General features: G+C 37.0%; 1 protein-coding gene across 2 annotated transcripts in view; it reads right to left on the bottom strand.

Moving 5' to 3' along the window:
- The window catches only part of SBNO1 (strawberry notch homolog 1), a 47190-nt gene that overhangs the window by 6045 nt on the left and 26732 nt on the right, over positions 1 to 14413 (bottom strand). For both annotated transcript variants that reach the window (XM_075898549.1, XM_075898550.1), the window contains 16 exons: positions 14070 to 14231; positions 12726 to 12861; positions 12541 to 12646; positions 11120 to 11273; positions 8973 to 9155; positions 8636 to 8733; positions 8320 to 8471; positions 7588 to 7785; positions 7039 to 7209; positions 6757 to 6926; positions 5197 to 5328; positions 2646 to 2781; positions 1844 to 1956; positions 1668 to 1739; positions 1014 to 1113; positions 273 to 347 (listed from right to left, as the gene is read on the bottom strand). In XM_075898549.1, coding sequence (XP_075754664.1) covers positions 273 to 347; positions 1014 to 1113; positions 1668 to 1739; positions 1844 to 1956; positions 2646 to 2781; positions 5197 to 5328; positions 6757 to 6926; positions 7039 to 7209; positions 7588 to 7785; positions 8320 to 8471; positions 8636 to 8733; positions 8973 to 9155; positions 11120 to 11273; positions 12541 to 12646; positions 12726 to 12861; positions 14070 to 14231 — 2158 coding nt within the window. The remainder of the gene's footprint in view (positions 1 to 272; positions 348 to 1013; positions 1114 to 1667; positions 1740 to 1843; positions 1957 to 2645; positions 2782 to 5196; positions 5329 to 6756; positions 6927 to 7038; positions 7210 to 7587; positions 7786 to 8319; positions 8472 to 8635; positions 8734 to 8972; positions 9156 to 11119; positions 11274 to 12540; positions 12647 to 12725; positions 12862 to 14069; positions 14232 to 14413) is intronic.

The following is a 14413-nucleotide window of genomic DNA, read 5'->3' as shown; positions in this document are numbered from 1 at the left end:
AAAAACCCGAACTAGAATTAAAATGTTTTAAAAAATTAACGACAGTGAAATTTCTCAAAAGGATCAAAGCTAAACACGTATTTTTGCAATAAAACACATATTTGGGAGATTAACTTCAAGTCTAGAGACTTAATGAGAGAAAAATTCCAGGTGCCATTTTTGACCACAAATCTCACTGCCACATTTGTGGTTTTATCATCACAAAAGGTTATTTCTGATTTGACAATAAATAATTAGTTACCAACATTCTACAGAGATATCAAAACCAATACCTTTATCAAGTGTCAGAATTCCTGATCGGTCTTCCACATTTATTAGGCCCACGCCTATTAATCCTTGCCGAACATCTAAGGGGAGAAAAAAAAATTACAAGAACTGAAATGACTTTTGTCCTGCACTCTAAAAAATATCATTGCCAAGAAAATGAAAAAAGCTAACACAAATACAGTTGTCCTATCTCTGGAGGACCAGATAACCCCCACTTCTGTCCCAAACATCCAATTCTAAAGCTTTGACCTCCCCATAAGTTCTATATAATTACATCTAAAATATGACTGATCTTTATGCTAAGAGTAAAATACGGTTTTGAAAAATGGCAACAACCAGGCAAATTTTAACAGTTACTGGTAATCCTACGGTTAAATAGCCACAACTAGACAAGACTTGTAGCATTTCCTGAAACTGGTACCCATTTCAGGAAAACACAATTTAAAGATAATTTAACTCCAATTTTCCCTAAGCAAGCGATATCCATATATCATTTTATGGGAATTATATTCAGCTATATTTATCATGTGGGAACTGATCTCACATTTGGGCTAAAAATTAGTTCATAAAACTTTCAAATGTAAACAAATTAGAATTGTATTGTTAATATGAACATAATTAAACAACTTGATACCAAGAATAATTCTTTAAATTTAAATCTAACTTGCTACCATTTACAAAAAACAGATGTGTTTGAGAAAGAAAGACCAAAAGCTAGGGATTAGGAAACAGTGAACTTCGTTTACCTTTAAAAAATTCTCCAGGATAGTCAGCAGGTGGGGACACCATTGGTGAATCTAAATTCACAATAGATTTCATAACTATCTCCAAAGCATTTCTGCCATACTGTTAAGAAAAAAAGTAAGTTACAGAACTGTACAAATTTTGTGCATGGGTTTAAGCCTCAGAATCATAGTACTCATATCGGTATTCACTGCGGTTAAAGAACTATTTTTAAACTTTGCCTGCATATAGATTTTCCATTGACAGTTCAAAATTACAATTATGTTAGAGCATGAAGAAAAAGGGGAAAAATACTAATGAATTTTTCGTTAACAAAATGTACTCTATGGTAACAGCTCAGTCTGTTAACTTCTCCTTTAAAATGCTCATTTCCCAAGGTTCAAGACGCTCTGCATATTGACTGAAAGACAGTGAAACTGCTTAGGGTTAAAACATAGAGCTTTACCCAACAGTCATCTAGATGTGCTGTAAAAAAGTACAGCATTCCCTCCCCAAGCAGCAGGCAGAGAAAGAAGCAAAAGGCAACAGTTCAGAAAGGAAGAACAGGAGAGAATTCCTCCACCAGCACTTGTAGCTTTCCATTTTGCCCAGTACAAATATTGTGGCAATCAGTTTTTAATGAACCCCCCCATCCCCAACATCTAAGGAGATGTCACCTTGTTGTCGAAGTTGAACCTGCTAAGGTCTCGAGTTTCTGTTGCTCTTCTGTCACCATGAGTGAGAGCTCCCTGTCAAGATAATACCTTTGTAATTAAAACATACAAGCAATCTCTGGCCTCAAAAATAAACTAGGTACATTTCTTTAACTATGAGCTATATGTAACAGTCTTACCAAGCTCTCTAATCTTTTGGCAACTATTGATGCAAATCTTTGCTCTCCTGCCAATTCGGAAATTAAAAACACATACTCTGGTGCAGTAACTTGATTTGATCTGTGAGTTCTTCCTGTGAATTTAAAAGTGGAAAAAAGTGTTAAATCCCACCCAGGAGCTATCCAGAACACTTGATGAGAAAATAAAACTAAGTCTCCTCTAGAATTGTAACCAAACAATAGTAAGTGCGCGCGCGCACACACACACACACACACACGCACGCAAAGAGTCACTGTGATAGGGATCCAAATCTTCTAAAAATATAAATCAGAAAAACCATCCTATTTATATACCACAAAGGGGGAATGTTTGGGGATACACATAATATGCAACAAGGTATACTAGCAATTTTACCTAAACTTTTTACACTTACCTACATGTAAAAATTGTCCTGGTGGGCACAGAGAAAGTTGGCCTACTATGGGATTGGCAGAGGGGTAGAATTTAAATAAAACTAAACCTATCAATTCTGCCGCTCCACATTTAGAAAGTGGCTGATTCTGATGAACATGCTACTGTAAAATCATGTGCATGCGAACATTATGAAATGCAACACTCAGCACTTCTCATTAAGATGCATAGTACATATAACACAATTAATTCTAGCATTTACAAAGCTCTCTCTACAACACCATTTTTAATCACGAGAAATGGAATCACAGCACCCAAAGAACACTCCATATTATACCAAAACTAACTATGGATATGCCCAGTGCATTAGATCATCTGAACTTGATAAATTAAAATACTGCAATTACTCACCAAATTGCTGAATTGCTCTATCTGCACTCCATGGTAACTCCAAAGTCATGTGCACTCTCCGTCTCTGATTTTTAGCTCTACGGTCTGCTTGTAATGAAATACCTGAGCTGGCAGCTTCTGAGATGATTGCAATGTTCTTTTATATAGAAGAAAAAGTTGCCAGTTAACAGTGATTTTGAGACCAAACCTGTGGAAAAAGACAGCTGATTTTGGAATTCCCTATAGCTATCTGACTGGAGCTACAGCACTAGCTTTGGTACTTATCACTTGGGGGGAAATCAGTTTTAATATTCTTGAGTTTAGGCTAAACAAATACAACAGAGGCACACGATCCTTTTCCACATCAAATGCTATCACTATACTACCCCAGTAACTCCTCCTTGGAAGCTGAGAACAGCAAAGATGTACATCCAATTCTGCTGTGTCCAAGCGTGTAGGCCAACCACTCATGAAAGAAAGGGAGAAAAACTCCAATAGCAACTGAAGCCCTTTTCTTACAAAGTGGCAGCTGACCACAAGCTATATAAATTATAAGACTATTGCAATGGATAAAGGCAGCTTGATAGCAAAGTATAGGACCATTTGGTCCTCTCAGGTGAAAATACTTATTTATATAAAATGGGATAAAAAGATTTAAATGTTTACATGCAACTTGTAACAAAATTGCAAAAGCAAAGTTAAGTTACAACTCACTTGAGCAAAATAGTGAGGGGTAGGTCAGAGTAAAACTTTCAGGTGGAAAACACGGTCTGTGGACCTCTGTGAACCAATAATTAGAATGTTTACTATATGAATGTATGGATTTAGTTTAAAAGCTGGTTATTGCTTATTCTGCAAAAGCTGGGGACCAAAAGGTGCATCAGACATGAGGTAGCTAAAAATTCATATTTTATTGGACCAGATTCTGTTGATGGAAGATACAACTTTCAAACTACTCAAGAGTTCTTCAGGTCTGTTTCTTTCCTCAGACCTCAAGAACTCTTGAGTAGTTTGAAAGCTGGTACTTTACAACATCAGAAACTGGTCCAATAAAATATATTGCCCTAACTACCTTGTGTCTCATATCCTGGGACCAAAATGGCTACCATATTGTAAAAGCCTAACAACAGTTTCAAGTTGCTTAATCTAGAGTAGAAACAATTGTTGGAAGCTACTGATGGGGTAGATCGATTGAAGGGGCTGAAGAAACTAGGCCTTCCTATGTTTCAAGGAAGCTGGTAAGCGGTTAGGTAAGAGACATACATGTACAACTAGTTTTAAAGCCTCTTTTCTCATTTGATTTAAGAAAGCCATTTTGCTCTCAGAGGCAAGAACTGCAGGTACACTGACATGGATCTGTTTGAAATAAGCAGAGTTTGAGCCATAGTGTACTGCTGTGGAAAACCCAGTCTCAGACCAGAAGAGTTTTGATTGCATCCCCAGAGTGGTGAGATCATGGGAACTGAAACATGAGCAGGTGTAGCCAAGTGAGCTCAGCAAGAAGTCAGAGATGCACCTAGTCCTATAACTGTTTCTTTGTTAAGTTGTGGGTCTACTACATCACTCAGGCTCTGTGAGAGGGTTACTATCACTATTACTAGAAAAACAACTGACAAAAGAACAGGAAAATGGTTGGAGAGATAAAGGGGGGAGGGGGACAGATCCAAACACATCTAATATTGCTCTCAGACTCTTCCAGAAGCATGGTTCTTTGACAGCGGACACCACCATATACTTCAGCGGAAGATGCAAGAAACATCACAATAGGTAGATAAAACAGTTCGTATATCCTTTTCAAAATATCTAACAATTTTAGATTATTTTTTTTATCCATAAAAATATCCAATCCTTATTTGAACATTTGTTTCAACAATATCCTATGGGAATGAATTTCAAGCAAATTACATTTTGTGTAAAAAAGTATTTCTCTATTAGCTAGTCACATTTCACTGAAAGTTGTTCCCTTGTTCTTTTATTATGAAATGAAGACAAAACCCATCTCTCTTCTCTGTACTATTATTTTACACTTTTATTATATCTTTTAGTCTCCTTTCTAAGGTACATAATTACAATTTTTTTCAAAACATATGCAGCCTTTCCGCACAAGTTTTTCCATGACAAGTCACTCATTGATCTTTCTGTATAGCTCCCTGCAATCTTTTTTTGCGATGAAGGTGTCAAGTACTGCCTAGTATTCCAGATGATATATTTATGAACACAGCAGGGGAGCAGAAGAGCCTTGGATTTTTTTTAAATTAGTGCTGTATCAGAAGATTGATTTTTAGAAGCATCGACTTGAATTTGAAAGGGCTTATTAAAACTGATGGTTAAATTCCCATTGCCAGCTGAAAAAGCCTGTTGACCTTCAAGGCATTCCATAAAAGTTATGTATTTGATAAATCTTTTTAGGAGCAAAGTGGAATATACTATGCTGTGGATCATTATACTATGCTCCTAAATTGTTTGTCTGGAACTGCAATTTTACAGTTTAGTGTCTATAGCTTGTGGACAGACCTGCTACACATTTCTCAAACATAAAACAATTCTGTGAAGTTACATAAAAGTAGCTTACCTTGTCTCCATCCATGAATCTCTGCTTTTCGGTGATATTTAGAATTTCAACAGGAACATCAAGTTCAGACCTTGACTCATAAGATATGCTGCCATCATCATTGCTTACAACTCTTCCTTTGCGGCCTGTCATCTTTAAAACAAATAAATATTTTTAACCTTATCGCAGAGGTGCTGAAATTACAGCACATGAAATTACTTCAAACATCAGTGCTATTTATCCACACACTATCATTAGAAGACAGCAAACAATTCACTGCAAGTATCCAAAGACCAAGATACATTTTATAACTGAAGCTGCCTGACTTATGAAACATTGAGCGGAGGACAATACTCCTATCTGGGAATGACCTTGAGAATCAAAAAGGCAACCCAAGAAAACAGATTATTCAGAAGGAATGGAGAAACAATCTTAGTTTTCTTTTATTGCCCAATAATGGAGGCATCATCAGTAGCTAGAGAATTTCACTATTACTGTAGTAAAGTCATGAAATTCACAAGTGTAAGCCTTTGTCTATTCAAACAATTAGACAGAAGCAAGCTATGATGTGAATTTACCCTACAATAACCTGCCATGGTCAGTCTGTCTGTCCACCCTCCCGATACACAGAATTGCAGGACTAGAAGGGAGCTCAAGAGGTCATCTAGTCCAATCCAACTGCACTCCTAGCAGGACTAAACACGTGAATAGATTGACTTCCTTTTGAAACAGAACTAGCTCAAAAGATGTTAACAAAACAACACAAATCAGCAGAGTGCCGATGGACAGAGACTGTGACTGGCTAATTGTGCAAGACAGATTCAGACACTAACTTACCATGATCTAATTGTTCGTGTACATAAGCCATAATATTTAGTAAATTCAAGTATGGAAAGCTGTGAAGGAATCAGAGCTTGATGCTGTGATCTCCTGCTAGGCAACTAGGAATACCACAAAAATGGGTGGTGAAGGAATAAGAGGAGGAATTTAAGGAGCACCAAAACAAAGGAACTAGAACTCTAAAGAACTTCCCTAAAAGTAACAGGATCTCTTATGAACTAAAAGAACAAGGAAAATGTCGGTTGGATAGACAGGCAGCCTAAAGGAGAGAGGTCCTTAGCACTAGTGTATAAAACAATTATACCCCCCCCCCACCTCCAGATCCTCAACTCCACTCTAGATCCTTTTCTGCCCGGATTTTGGGGGAGATAAACCCAGAATAAAGGAAGAGTAGCACAGTTATACGACTTTATACAGTGTCTCAGCTTTAGCTAACTAGTTAGGAAATTAATAACAGAGAAGAAATAAAGAAGCTAGCATTCTTCACCCAATGAAGAAATACCTATTATCTATTTTAAACTGAAAAATCCAAACCTAGCAATATTTTCCAGTCCTTATCTACTCAGATCTCTTCTCTGAAACTGTTCACCACCAATCTTTACATTTCATTCTATAATATTTGGAGTTATAAAGACCTGCAAAATTAATAGACTTACCTACCATCTTAATAGTCTAAAACACAGCTCACATCATAACAGATCTTGAAAAACAGCTACACCACAATAGTCATTCTGGACCTACCTCAGCCACATTCTCAGGACCACCAAGTGCATCTATAAGTTCATCCAATGTATTAGGAGGAAGGTCTTCTGCTAATTTTTCCAGTTTATCAAGCAATTCTTTTTTCATCTGCTGGGCTCTTTCAACAGCATCTTGACTTGTTACAAAGCTGCTGTTAGTATGGCTGTTAGCTAAAAGTTAAAGATAAAACAATTCTTTAAGAAATTAAGCTTTTTAAAATGCTTTGTAATTGCTGGAATACAGTAAAGAAACTCAAAAGATAGCTCCAAAATTTATTCATACCTGATGTATTGGTGCTAGAAGCAGTGGTAACAGCAGAGGAAGAAAAACTGCTAGGTCGTTTTGATCCAAGACCAGAAGCTAATAAGGCACTCTGTATGGAATCTGGGTCTATGCTTTTCTTCTTTTTTTTGTCTTTATTTTTCTTGTGGTCTTTTCTAATTAACCAGGGATCTAAAGTTAAGTAAAATATTAAGTAAACACTCAAGACATCTTCAAAATAAGTCACTTCCCTATTTAAAAAAAATTAAAAATATTTCCTTAGTACAATGACAAATTCTATGAATCTTCCAGTTGATTAAATTCTGGGTCATAAAAGCAGTTTAAAACACTTTTAAAAGCTGTGTCAGGTACTACTGTCATATGTAAGCCATGAAGCACATGACAGTTGCAGAACTGTAATTTCAGGATCAAAAGAAGAACTAATGTTTTCAGACTATACATTTATTACAAATTCCCTCCCATTTCTCTCATACTGAATTGTTTTAAATATTTTGACATACACTATTCAGAAATACAGCTAAATTCTTAAGATTATCCATGTTATCTTACCATCTTCGTCATCCTCACTGGATTCATCTCTGAATGGGTTAAAGTCATCATCATCTCCAGAACTCAAAAACTTGGAGCTCTCATTGTCACTTTCTTCGATGTCTGAGGCATCAGACTCACTTTCACTCTCATCAGAACTGCTCCCAGCAAGGCCACTTGTTTTACGAGCTTTCTTGGTTTCTCTAGTTATTTCCTCACCTATTCTTTCCCAAAATAATAAAGTGATATTAGAAATCTGTAGTCTATTTTTCACAGTGTCTTTGCAGTGACTAGGGAAAAAAAAGGGAGCTTAAGTACTAAAATGCAACTTTTTGGTGCATTAATGTAACAGAATGCAATTTAGATCTTTAAATTCTGGTGAATCACAAAGGTTGCAACTTCCTTTCATATGTATACTATTAAAAAGATAGAAGGTACAAGATTTGATTCTTCAATAACCAGATTCCATTAGCTATCCTAATTGTTTCTAGCTGCCACTCATTAGAAGTCCTGTGACACTCTAAAGAATATTTTAGGCATAAGCTTTCGTAATCACTTCATTGGATGCATCTGACAGTGGTATTTACCCACAAAAGCTTATGCCCAAATAAATCGAGTAGTCTGTAAGATGCCACATGACTCCTCATTTTTACCCAGACAAGGTCATTCTACAAGACTTAATCTGTGCAATTTCAAGTTCTCCTACTATCTCAATAAATTACAAATACATAAGAAGAATAGCTTGCACTTTACCTTTCCGTTTCTTCATTTTGTTCTCCTTACAAGGACTGTCCCTGGGTGAATTATTATTACTTTGAGCAGTCAGATCTATTCCCAGCAAACTAAAAAGCTTCTTCCTGTCAGGAGCTGGGAAGTGCTTCTCAATGAGAGACTGCAAAACTCCTCTGCGTAAGGAAAAACAAAATTAAGAATGAATGTTCGTTGACCTCTGTTAGTTGGGGTAGGCAGAATGGTCACATAGCGTGTTTTCGGTCGTCTCTCCCCCCCATTCTTTGGCACAAAAATTCATTCAGATGCACTGCTGCAATAACAAAAAAGTAAGACTTACTTTGCTGTGGAAACAAAGTCATTCAATTCTCCACCACCCTCCTCCAAAGCTTCTAACGTTCTTGCTTCTCCCGTGGACTGTAGTCCAATAACAACACACTGTAAAGAAAAACAAAAACAAAAACACAAAGCCATGGAATTCTAATAATAAAAACATGATTTTTTACTTGAGAGAAACAGAGATTTGCTATAAAGAACAACCTCAGAAAACTGAAAGACATGCCTTCAAAACACATTAGTTCTACAAATGGCTTTATTCCTAGCATTAATCTACGTGATACTACACGCAAAGAGGCTTCCGAAATGTGCTAAACTATAACCAGTTTTAAATCACTTACTTTCCCATTCTTGATCTCTTCTCGAGCTAGCTGTACCACCCTTTTGACTTTGGATGCTATGCAGAGGTACTTGAAAAATCTCTGGTGGGCTGACCAAAACTGACCCCACATGGACTTTTTCATGCGTTGTTCTGCATCAATAAGATCAGCTGCTTGTTGAAATTTCTCTCTTGCATTCACCCACTGATAAAAAAAAAAAAAATCAAAAGTTTTACATAGCATACCTTTCAAAGTAGACAGATATATAATAATAGAATGTAACAGCTAAAGAAAGAAACATATGCAATATTTTACATTACGAGAACTGAAAAGCAATTGTGAACAAGAGTATACAATAACCAATGGCCTTTTGACAGAAGGTCCAACACCAAATTAAGTATATACAGGTTGGACATCTCTTATCTGGCACCCTTGCGACCTGAATCGTCTCAAACCAGATAACTTGCCAGACTAGAGAAGGTTCCCTGCCACAGCCCTCAGCTGCCAGCTGACGGGAAGAGCAGGGGGACTATCACCAGTTCTGCTGGGTTGTTGGGCTTGCTACCCTTGCCCAGGCCAGACTGCCTGCTGTACTGCTGCAGGCTATCACAGGCTCCACCCCCCTGCTGCTGGGGGCTGACTCTAGCCCTTGTTGGGCTGCCGAGGACTCGGGTTTTGGTCCCAGCCCCGCAGTAACCCAGAGGCTCTGGCCCTACTTCTGCAGGCTGTCTAGGGCTCTGGTCCCACGCTACAGTGGACTGCTGGGGTTGCTGCTAGCTGCAATCCCACTGCCATGGGCTGCCAAGGGCTTGGGCTCCTGCCCCATGGCAGCCCACAGGCTCTGGCCCCAGCCCACACTGTCATGGGCTGTTGCTGGCCTGATCCGACACTGCCAGGGGCTGCCTTGACCCAGTCCCACAGGCTGTCTGGGTCTGCTGCCAGCCCCAACCTGTGCCCAGTCCCACTGCTTCAGCCCAGGCCCTCCTGGATTGTCCTCCTGCCATTAGGCTAAGAAGGTTCTCTGATCCAAGAACATCCATGGTCCTTGCTGGACTAGAGAACTCTGGTTTTGGGAGGGGCAACCTGTACCATAGGGTTGCCAGATGGTTTCAAGAAAAATATTGGACACACTTGACATCACATTACATTTAGAAAACACCGGACATTTATATTTTCTCAATTTGTTTACCAAATAGAAAGCTCAAATACTGGACTGTCCGGTTCAAAACCAGACACCTGGCAACCCTAACCATAATACTTCATGAGTGAAGTAATTGGACACTTTCTTCTGAAAACATAAATAATTGCCTGCCAGAAACTAGGGACTAACTATGAAAAATGGCTGTTATAATCAAGATAGTTCTGTGCAGCAGAATTAATGCTGTGAAGTTCTGAAGTTTAACCAAGGTAGGCAGGCTCAACATAAATACTTCAGAAACAAAACTTGAAGCTAAACCTCAAAAAGCAAACACTTCGTTGCAAATTTAAATATAACCACAGAATCTCAACACAGACCTTGATTATCTTTATACATGCAATTGTATACACTATTTAATCCAACCAATATAAGTACTCATGTTTATTTCTTCCATGTAGAAATATTGTATTAGTATATATAAGGCAAGTAAGCAGAAGAAAACATCACAGAAGCCAAGAGTTAAGTGAGTTATAAAAAGTCCCTGTTAGTTACTTTTTGTAAAGATGGATCTTTAAAATTAGAGTGATTGTATATTAAAATTCAACTCCATTTGAACTAAATTTTTGTAAGTTTATACAATTTTATGGGAATTCCTTCTGATGATTAAGAGGTCTGATTTTTTATAAGAAGTCATTTACACTCGTTATGCACAAGACTGGAAGTAAGTAATGTAGTATAAATCTTGAACTCTGTTGTGATATTATGAATACTAATTTAAAAAAATTTCTGAAGTAAATTTTTAGTCTTTCATATTTCAGAGTAGGAGCAATTCCCTTTTTCAAAGAAAAAAACAAATATAATAGAACTACAGCAAAGCTAATGGACTTCATTCTTTTCCTATAACTGCAACCTACACTGTATAATCAAGACTCTATACCCAGTCGGAAAGCAAATGATTTCCATCCATTAAGTTTTCAGCATTGACCAGTTGAAACTATCATGAATTTTTAAAAATTGAATATATTCTTACCAGTTTTACAGATTTATTATACATTTTAATGTAGTTCTGTGAAAGTAGAACTTCTTCAATTTTGAAGGTCACACCTGAAAAGCTTAACTGTCTTGCTATGTACATTCCTCTCAGTTTCATATCCATAGCAACTATTTCCATGGCACCCACACCTCTGAATAAAACAAAATACAAAGTATTAAGTGGGTTACAAATAAATGGCATATTTAAGTTCACTCTAAAAAATAAAATAAATATTTATGCCATACAACAAATATGCAAAAACACTAGAATTGCATGATTAAACACAAATCAGGAAATATTAGAAATCAGATTGCATGCACAACTATAACTCTGCCCAGCAATGTGATCACAGATCATTCAAAAGAGAGACTGGGAATTATCTAACACATGGGGTAGTCATCTTGTAATTTTCCATTTTTATAGTTGAATTAATTTCATGCCAAAGCTATAAGTCACCAAGATTTTTTTTAATATGCATTTCTTCACCGTGTATTAAATAAGTATATTTTCCATTCCTTCAGTTACTTTGAGTTTTACTCTCATAAGAACAAAATTTGACTCAAGTAGCTAGCTTTCATAAATCCTTATCAACCATTAGCAAAGCCTTAAGTACAGACAAGGGCTAAGAGTCAATTATGATGTTAATTTAGCTGAAAATGTAGGCTGATATATTCAGTGTCTATTTTGTTGCAAACTTAATAAATAGTATGTTGTACCATTAGTGTCTATTTTGTACTTATCACATACAATACAAGATTATACACAAGAGGATCTAAGATTGAGAAAAATGTCTGATATATACTTTTAAAATACTATAATCACGTGATGGGGGATTAAATTGTTAGAGAATGTTATGGTTGCATTGTTCTGTAAGCAATGTCCCAAGGATTTTTTTGGGGGTGGAGGCAGTTCTATAGAGTGAAGGGCGCATTTCCTTTAAAAATCATTCTGGTTTTCATTAAATGATTATAAATGCCATAATCTGGCTAAGGACCACCAGAAAAACCTCAAGCACTGGGACTTCCGCTGACTTACAAACTCTACATCATACCATTTTCCCCTTCAGTCCATTTTTTTACTTTGTAGCTACATCTATCCTTGTACTGGGTGTGCACATTTTTCAGGCATATCATTTAAACCAAAAACAGATTTTACCACAATATCCAATTGTGCTTCTTTAGTTTAAAATCATTCTACACCAACCACTTTCAGATGTAAAGGTGCTTTAGAAAGTTTGTTTTTTTAAATGAAGCATCTCTCTACCTAAGCTCCATTTACTTCATTTTTTTTAATAAAAAGAAAAGTTCAAGAGAGAATATGGCTGGAAGAGTTTCAGAACTTATGTGACTGAAAACAGAGTTGAAATAGAAAAATGGAAACCATAATGCAATCACAACTACAATTCTTTAAAATGTTACCTTCTTTCAACTGCCTGAATAAAGTCACTGAATTCCCTAAATGGGGTTCCTTCCCCCCATATTCCCAGCCTGTTCATGTAGGCCATATTTCGTGGTTCAGATGCACCTGAAAAGAAGAGCACACGCTGTACTAATGCCAATAAAAAGTTAGTTTCCTCTAGACATCTGTATTAAGTAGTACTTACCTGTGGCGCTAGCGTAAACAACTCTAGCCTTTGGAAGTTTATTCTGAAGCTCCAACACAGCTAAGCCTGTTTTTGTTGGTTTTGAAGAACCAACAGGACACAGATTCTTAGCTTTGTGACATTCATCAAATACTATCTGAACATCAATTAAGGAATAAGTATGCCATTCCACAGTCAATATAGCACGGGGACTTCAGAATGTAGAGTAAGAATGTTAAGAAGTAGGTAACTGACTAATCATGTACTTGATACAATTTGTATTGAGTACATGATTAATTGGTAAGGGGCCATGCTGCAACTCTGCAGTTTAAATGTAGTAGAAGCCGGGCATATAGGCAACCTGGCTCCTACTACATTTAAACTGCAGAGCCGCAGTGGGGTTAGGTCCTAGACCCTGCTACACTGCAGCTCTGCCCTTTAAATGTACTAAGAGCCACCCAGCTCTTACTACATTTAAAAGGCAAACCACAGTGGGGTATGCTCCAGGATTGGGCATGAGCTGGGACTCAATAGCTCCAGCTCATGCTGGGTCCCTGACCACAGCGCCTCTGTCTTCCTTGCTCTCCCTCCTCTCCCCGCACCGCAGAGGCAGTGCTGGGTGGAACTGGCTTTTAAGCTGGCTCCCCTAGTATTGGCTCTTGCTCCCCCCCATCCCTTGCTGCCTCCGATATAGAGGTAGCAGGGGGAGGAAATGAGTAGTCAACAAGACTACTCTTTTACATTCCTATTGTAGAATTTGATTTATTGAATTGAACTCTAAAAACTGACAGCTCATCAGGTATAATCAGTAAATCTACACAAAGTTCAAACAATTTGATTGAATGTTGAGACATGAATTTTAAAAAAAACTAAGTTTAAGCTATTCAAATATACAATTAACAATGTTTTCAGGTATTTTGGGAATGAATTCTCTTAAATATTAAGATTTTTCTCCAAAGATTTTACAGAAAAAAGCTATAAGAACTGGAGAAAAATTATGTACAATTTAAGCAAGCACCAAGGTTTCTCATAACCAGGTTCAACTTCCCTATATAAAGGCCAAAGTCTTGATTCTGATCTCATTTGGGTTCACATCAATGCAACTTTATTAATTCGAAGTCACTCCCTGATTTACTCCACCAGAATCAGGTTACTAGTTGGTCAAATGTACACTGTACTACAGGTTTTGAATAAAGCATTTTGAAAACATTGTTGTATCTGACAGATTGTATAGTTTCAAACAATAGGACTGCATTTTTGAAAATATGTTTTTCATTAAAGTGTACAGGACTGTCTTGCACCAAAAAAGCATATTTCATATTATGGGTCAATCATTTCTGTTGCATACTAGAAATGAAAGGATACAACGCCATCAAAGTCATCACTACACCAGTGAAGAAGCTGCTTTAACCTGGTTTTGTATTTGCCACCAGACTGACTTTCACCAATAAGAGAAGAGTATGTGGCAAAAATGACACCTTTCTTTACACTCCCATTATGCTTTGAAGAAATTTTTCCATATTTGAACTGCAAAAAGAAAAGAAAAAGTTAAAGTTACAAAAATTGGTCTTGTTACAGTCCCCTCCATGAATATAAATATGCATAACTCAGATGCCTTGGGAAAAATACTGCATGTAATCTATCAACTTTATTACTATAATCTGCTGGATTTGTATATCCTATTTTGGTGCCTGTATCATTCTTGTACG

The sequence above is a fragment of the Pelodiscus sinensis genome, chromosome 15 (genome assembly GCF_049634645.1).
Source record: "Pelodiscus sinensis isolate JC-2024 chromosome 15, ASM4963464v1, whole genome shotgun sequence".
Taxonomy (NCBI): Eukaryota; Metazoa; Chordata; order Testudines; family Trionychidae; genus Pelodiscus; species Pelodiscus sinensis.
This window is presented reverse-complemented; position numbering and strand designations above follow the sequence as displayed.